This window comes from Babylonia areolata, chromosome 12, assembly GCF_041734735.1.
Source record: "Babylonia areolata isolate BAREFJ2019XMU chromosome 12, ASM4173473v1, whole genome shotgun sequence".
Classification (NCBI taxonomy): domain Eukaryota; kingdom Metazoa; phylum Mollusca; class Gastropoda; order Neogastropoda; family Buccinidae; genus Babylonia; species Babylonia areolata.
The window spans coordinates 17,854,921-17,862,420 of record NC_134887.1 but is presented as its reverse complement, the minus strand read 5'-3'; the positions used below and the strand labels follow the sequence as shown (position 1 = coordinate 17,862,420).

Below are 7,500 nucleotides of genomic sequence, written 5' to 3'. Positions count from 1 at the left end.
ACTTATATAGCAGACAATAAACTACAACGTCATTTCTGCGAACTTCCAAAAAGAGACTATAAATTACAACTTCAATTTTCGCATACTTACTTGCCAAAGCAACCAGTTTTGATAGCAACAGACGGGCGTTCAAAACGGCAGACACATTCTCCACGAAAAATTTCTCACCTGAAAAGAAAGAAAAAAAAAAGATTATTATTGTTGTTGTTATCATTATTATGTCATCGAGAAAAGACTCTGACTTTAAAAAAACGAACGGGGGACTTTCAACGGACGACAGCCGACGACGAGATATTCTTCTGCAGCAGCCGCTAGCGCCGGTGAAGAGCGGCAGTTCTGTGGAGAAGAGAGACAAGGACAAGCTCAACCTCACCCAAAGCTTGGAGAAGATCGAAGAGGAGGCAGCGGTGGACATAGCAGCCACATCCACCAGCACCACCACCACCAACAACAACAACCCTCCAACAGCAGCAGCAGCAGAAGCAGCAACAGGCAGAGCCATGAACGCTACAGGGACCCAGCCGGAGAAGTCCCCGCCGTCCCACCCCAACCAAAAACAGCCCCCCTCCAAGAAAAACACGCCCCCGGGCAACAACAACAACAGCAGCAGCACTACTACTACTAGTACCAGTAGCAGTAGTAGTATCAGTAGCAGCCGCCCAGGCTCAGAAAACAACGCCCCACCTCCACCACCACCACCACCACCCGCAGGAAAACCCACCCCCTCCAAAGACACTCCTCCTCCCCCTCCCCCTGCTCAACAACAACACAACCCGAACCCCCACCACCGCCACCCAAACCACCCCCACGCGGGAGGCGCGCAGACCAGTCGCAACCCTCCACCCCACACCCACGCCCACCCCAACACCCTCCTCCACCACCACCACCCGGTTAGCAAAGCGCACTACAACGCCTCCCACCCGAGCCCTCAGCGAGGCAGTGTGACAGGCCGGGTGGCGGGTGGAGGACCAGGACCAGGAACAGGAACAGGAGCAGGAGCAGAAGCGAGCCACAGCAACAGTGGTAATAGTGGTGGTACTGGTGGTGGAGGAGGAGGAGGAGGAGGTGGAGGAGGAGGTGGTGGTGGTGCTGGTAGCAGCAGCAGCAGCAACAACAACAACAACAACCACCCCAGCCACCATTACCCGAATCAGCACAGCAGCGGGGGCGGCAGTAATAATAATAGTAGTAGTAGTGGTGTTGGTGGTGGTAGTGGTGGTGCCGGAGGCGGTGGCGGTGGCGGCAGTGGCAGTCACGGCACAAACCAGCAGAATCCTCACCACAACCACAACAACCCGAATCGTCCTCCGGCGGGCGACGCCTACACGATGTCAGCCGAGGCCTGGCGAGCGAAGGAGGACGTGCCTGTGTGGAGAAGACACGGGATGGAGTCTGGAAAGGAGGGCTCTGACTCTGGAACGGCGCCTGCTGGTGCCGCTACTGCTGCTCCTCCTCCTCCTCCTCCTTCTTCTTCTGAGGGTGGTGGTGGTGGTGGTGGTGGTGGTCGTGATGGTGGCGTCAGCTCTCGCGACGACACGTCGTCGGTATACGAAGAGGAGGATGCGGTGAGCGTGGGGCGCAAGTTTACCAAGAAGGGTTCGCATCGGAACAGCAATTTTGGGTGAGTGGTTTTGTGTTTTTTGTGTTTGTTTTGTGTGTGTGTGTTTGTGTGTGTGTTGTCTCTCTGTCTCTTTCTCTCTCTCTGTGTGTGTGTGTGTGTGTGTGTGTGTGTTGTGCGTGTGTGTGTGTGGTGTGTTAGTGTTTTGTGTGTGTGTGTGTGTGTGCGTGTTGTGTGTGTGTGTGTGTGTGTGTGTGGTGTTAGTGTTTTTGGGGTGTTTTTTGTGTGTGTGTTGTGGTGTGTGTGTGTGTGTGTGTGTGTGTGTGTGTGTGTGTGTGTGTGTGTGGTGTGTTAGTGTTGTTGGTGTTGTTTTTGTGTGTGTGTGTGTGTGTGTGTGTGTGTGTGTGTGTGTTAGTGGTGTGTGTCTCTGTGTTTGTGTGTGTGTGCGTGTGTGTGTGCGTGCATGCGTGCGTGTGTCTGTGTGTGTGTGTTGTGTGTGTGTGTGTGTGTGTCTGTGTGTTGTTGTTGCCAAACGATTGCGTTTGCTTGGTTTGTTTGCTTGTTTGTTGTTGTTGTTTTTTTTAGATAATTTATTATCATTTCTTTCATTGGTCCTTTGTTGGTATTGTGGTTGTTTTATGTCTTACATTTAAAAAAAAATCACTATCAGTCTTCTCTCACTCTCGCCCCCTCTCCTTCTCTCACTTTCTCTCTCTCTCTCTCTCTCTCTTCCTTCATAATATGATGTTTGTATCAGGATTATGTACACGTGCACGTTTAAATGTGTACGTGAATGTCATGTCCTTATTTCTACATCTCCTTGTTACTTTGTGGATGTTTGGATTGATTCATTTTCCATTTTGCTCTGAGGTCTGGATGAAAAAAAGCAAATGTATGCTTATTCCAAAAAAACAACAAAAACTTCGTTCGTTCGTTCGTTCGTTCGTTCGTTCTCTCTTTCCCAACTCCCAACATGTCCACCCCACCGCCTCTCTCTCTCTGTCTCTGTCTCTCTCTGTCTCTGTCTCTCTCTGTCTCTCTCAGATGGACACATTTAAAAATAATTATAATTATGCGCAGTACGCGCATACATATCCACGCACGAGCAAGGGGCACCACAAAGGTGGAGACAAATGCTAACGCTCATGGCACGCGTCTGAAGGATGGGAATTTTCAGAGGCATTCCCGTTGTTTGTCTGTGTGCGCGTGTCTGTCTGTCTGTTCTGTCTGTCTGTCTGTCTGTCTGTTCTGTCTCTGTTCTTTTCTCTCCACTCTCTCTCTCCCACCCCTCCTGTCTCTCTCTCTCTTTCTCTCAACTCCCCCTACCCCCCCTTTCTCTCTCTCTCTCTGTCCCCTTTAATCGACCGTTTGACATTATCCAGTGTTCTCTTCAACTGGCTTCTTTATGACCTAACTCGTTGTTAGTCTGTGCGCGTGTGTCTGTCTGTCTGTCTGTCTGTCTGTCTGTCTTTCAGTGTGCCTGTCTCTTCTCTCTCTCTCGCATGTCATCGACCCATACATTGAGTTGGTATTGAACAGATTTATAAAATGTGCATTGCCAAAATTTAGATTTGGTGTTTCTGATATTGCTACTCATTGTTTTAGATACGGAAATTTAAGGGAATCTGTGTTTACTTGTCGTTTATGTAATCTGGGTAAGGAAGACGAGCTACATTTTGTGTTATGTTGCCCTGCCTTGAGTGACCTCAGATAAAAACTAATCCAACCAAAGTATTATAAAGATCCATCTAACTTTAGATTTAATTTGCTCATGTCGTCAAGACATGAATCTACTCTGTGTAACTTGGCCATTTATATATATATGAGGCATTGAAGAGATTGAGAATTGTTTCGACGTGAATGTTGTTGAACATCTGTGTTAGCTATTTTTTTGGTTGGTTTGTGTTGCAGATGCATAGTGTGTCATATAAAACCTTATTTATCTTTCTTTAATGTCACCCCCTTCAGTAAGGGGCTTTGGCCTTTATCTGAATAAAAAAAAAATCGTTATCGTTATCGTTATCTCTCTTCTCTGTCTCTCTCTCTCGACCCCCCCCCCCCCCCCCCCCCCCCCCCCGTCCCCCACACCTCCATTTCTCTCTCTCCCCTTTAATCAAACTTTTGACATTATCCAGTGTTCAACTAGTTGGCTTTTAAATCCTAACGCGACGGATATTGTGACCAGTTTGCGTTCGACTTGGCAATAATCAACATGGCTTCATTTTGATTAGTACGAGTGTCTTTCTATACCTATTTGTTTACTTTTAATTAAAGATATATATCTTTATTTCTAGATTATTTATTTCTTTATTCTTATTTACTTATTCATTAATTTGAAGACATATCCGTTTATTTGTTTATGTATCCCTTCACCCCCCTCCTCCCTCCTCCTCAAGGCCTGACTAAGCGCCTTGGGTTACGCTGCTGGTCAGGCATCTGCTTAGCAGATGCGGTGTAGCGTATATGGATTTATCCGAACGCTGTGACGCCTCCTTGAGTAGTTAACTGAACTGAACTGAGTGTCTTGTGTGTTTGGCTCGAGTCGGAAACAGAATTTGCTTCCAACAGAAATTGGGGGAAAACCTTGTGTGTTTGTGTGTGTGTGTGTGTGTGTGTGTGTGTGTGTGTGTGTGTGTGTGTGTGTGTGTGTGTGTGTGTGTTTCAGCTTAATTTCTGTGTTTTTTTGTGGATTTTTTTTTTACTGTGAACTTTTCTCTGACTGCTTTCTTTCATTCTCCTTTCTCTCTCCCTCTCTGTCCGTGTCTGTCTCTCTGTGTACATACGAGTGAACGTGGGAGTTGCAGCCCACGAACGAAGAAGAAGAAGAAGAAGAAGAAGAAGAAGAAGAAAGAAAGGAAGAAAGAAAGAAAGGAAGGAAGGAAGGAAGGAAGGAAGAAGAAGAAGAAGAAGAAGAAGAAGAAGAAAGAAAGAAAGGAAAAAGAAAGAAAGAAAGAAAGGAAGAAGAAGAAGAAGAAGAAGAAAGAAAGGAAGAAAGAAGAAGAAGAAGAAGAAGAAGAAGAAGGAGGAGGAGGAGGAGGAGGAGAAGAAGAAGAAGATCGACTGCTGGTACGAGGTATGAATTATGGCTGAATCGTGACAACGTGTGTCGGCGTCATATGTCTCAAGTTCCACCACCCCCCCCTCCCCCTCCCCCGGCCCCCCAGAGAAATTGGCCTCCTCTGCATTATTTATTGCCGTCCTTATACCGAAGGTTGCGCGGTGGCCGAGTGGTTTGAGCGCTGGATTTTGTCCCAGTGCCCTTCGTTCGGTCCCCAGTTTCAGCGCACCTGTAGTAGTAGTAGTAGTAGTTGTAGTAGTAGTAGTAGTAGTGTAGGGACTGGCATTTGACTGCCTAGGCCTCACGGCATTTTTTAAATGTCCCCTTCAATATCGGTCTCCTTTTATTTGTGGGATACACATATGTTTTCTTTTACACGTACTGTAAATCACGCGTCAAAGTCAATAAATTTTTCTTTTAAACTGATGTTCATGTCAAGGAGATTTTTTTTTTAAACACATTAGTAGTTTGTGCAAGTTTAGTTTCGATAGGTAGTGCATTCCATATTTTGTGCAATTCTATTAGCTAATGAATTTTTCCTTAGGTTAGTGTTACAGTGCTCTTTACAAATTTTCATCATCGTATTTCTTGTACTCTCATAACCTGACGTTCTGAAAATATTATTCACATTGACTTCTTTATAGCAATTTAACATTTTGTATGTTTCTGTTAAATACCCTCTTAGCCTTCTACCCTTTAATGAATGCAGATTTAAGTATATAAGTCTCTGTTGATACCTGGTGGGCTAAGGGTGGAGATCATTTTTCTCCGACCTTCCAGGCCCACATAATGGGTCTCTCAGGTCGACATATGTTCAGACCTGCCGGTTCCTGAACCCTGCTCGTGTGTTTAACACGCATGTAGAAGATTAGAGGAGCGGCCTGCACAGCATGGAAAGCCTGCTGATCCAGTGCCATCTACGCTGGACAGGACACGTTGTCCGCATGACAGACAGCAGGATCCCGAAGGTGCTCTTGTATGGCCAGCTGAAGGGAGGCCACCGCGAACTTGGAAGACCCTGCAAGCGCTTCAAGGACACCTTGCAGACAAACCTCAAAGCCTGTGGCATAGACATCGCTTCCTGGGAAACTGACGCCCTTGAACCGCACTCGCTGGAGTATGCTGTGCTCTAGTGGCATAAAGACGTTTGAAAACAAGAGAACGCTGGCCATTAAGGAGAAGCGTGAGCGAAGGAAGCAGGGCTCAACTTCTGGAGACGTTTTCCCTTGCAACACCTGTGGGAAGTGCTGCGCATCCAGAATCGGCCTCTTCTCCCATATGAGGACACACACCGACAGATAAGCCTGCCTGCCTGCCTACTCGTTCGTCAGTGAAAAAATATAATGAAGAGAGAGAGAGAGAGAGAGAGAGAGAGAGAGAGAGAGAGAGAGAGAGAGAGATTCATGTCATTTAATTTGTAGCATGACTTACATATGAAAAAAATGTAATGATAATAATCATCATCATCATGATTATGATTATGATCATTGTCATCATCGTCATCATTATCAACAAATAAGATAGTAATAATGGTCATCATCATCATCAGCAACATCACCATTATCATTACCATCATCGCAATACTACTACTACTACCACTACTAGTAACTTATGATGGTGATGATGATGACGATTACGATGAAGATGATGATGATGGCAATACTAATATCGATAGTTTCATTGCACTTTATCCAGAAACTGTTCTACATGCTTTACATAAAAACAACAACAACAACAGCAACAACAACAACGACAACGAAGAAACAAAAACAGCAGCAACAACAACAACAAAAACACACACACAAAAAAAACAAACAAACAAAAAACTCTCCTAATTTTATTATCAAATAAATTGAAAGTGCTTTAAAATTTGTCTTTGAACAAGATTAAGCGCAATGTAAATACTATCATCATCATTATTATTGTTGTTGTTTTCGTTGCTATTCTCATTATTGTTGTTGTCTTTATCATCGTCATCATCATCATCATGACCATCATCATCATAAGAATAAGAAATGTTCCTTAACTTGTTACAAACATCAGAGTGTAAATCAAGTGTGGGTGTCAAATGATTTTCATTGAGGGAACTGTATGAGTCCTGCCACACACACATTATAATCATAACAACTGAACATGACACAAAAACGTTGTTGTTTTTTTCCTTTTAATTAATACACTGACATGTTATCACTAAATTTCTAGCTGGATGTGTACCCACCAGTACGTTTAATCAACGAACCTTTATCCATGTGTTCTATAAAACTCAGGACTTTGGATTAGGCCTGTATTTTCCTTCAATGTTTTCTACCTGGGTATGGGTGTTTTTTTTGTGTTTTTTTGGATAGGGTATATGTTTTGTCCTGATACACCGGTTATTCTCAGAGTGGTATTGTCATGCAGTTATAATCTTCTTAGCTCTTCCCTTCGATCTTTGATCGCTCGATCTCCCCCTCCCCCCCCCCCCCCCCCCCACCACCGCCCCAGGCACCCGTACATTCTTCTGTCTTTTAAAAAAAGAAGAAAAAACATTCCATATACCGTTACTCTTCTCTCTCTCTCTGTGTCTCTGTCTGTCTGTCTGTCTGTCTGTCTCTCTCTGTGTCTCTCTCTGTGTGTCTCTCTCTATCACTCTGTGTGTGTGTGTGTGTGTGTGTGTGTGTGTGTGTGTGAGAGAGAGAGAGAAAGAGAGAGAGCGTGTGTGTGTATGTGTGTGTGTGTGTGTGTGTGTGTGTGTGTGTGTGCATGTTTGTGCGCGCGCGCGCGCGCGTGTGTGTGTGTGAAAGAGAGAGCGTGTGTGTGTGTGTGTGTGTGTGTGTGTGTGTGTGTGTGTGTGTGTGTGCGTGTTCATGTGTAGGCCAGTGTGAGAGAAAAAAAAAATGTCGCT

At 45.1% G+C, this 7,500-nt stretch overlaps 1 protein-coding gene across 1 annotated transcript in view; it reads left to right on the top strand.

Moving 5' to 3' along the window:
- LOC143287847 (uncharacterized) overlaps positions 1–7,500 on the top strand; it is a 200,786-nt gene that overhangs the window by 6,361 nt on the left and 186,925 nt on the right. The window contains exon 2 of the mRNA XM_076596086.1: positions 1–1,621. This exon is cut by the window's left edge and continues 243 nt beyond it. Coding sequence (XP_076452201.1) covers positions 219–1,621 — 1,403 coding nt within the window. The 5' untranslated portion in view covers positions 1–218. The remainder of the gene's footprint in view (positions 1,622–7,500) is intronic.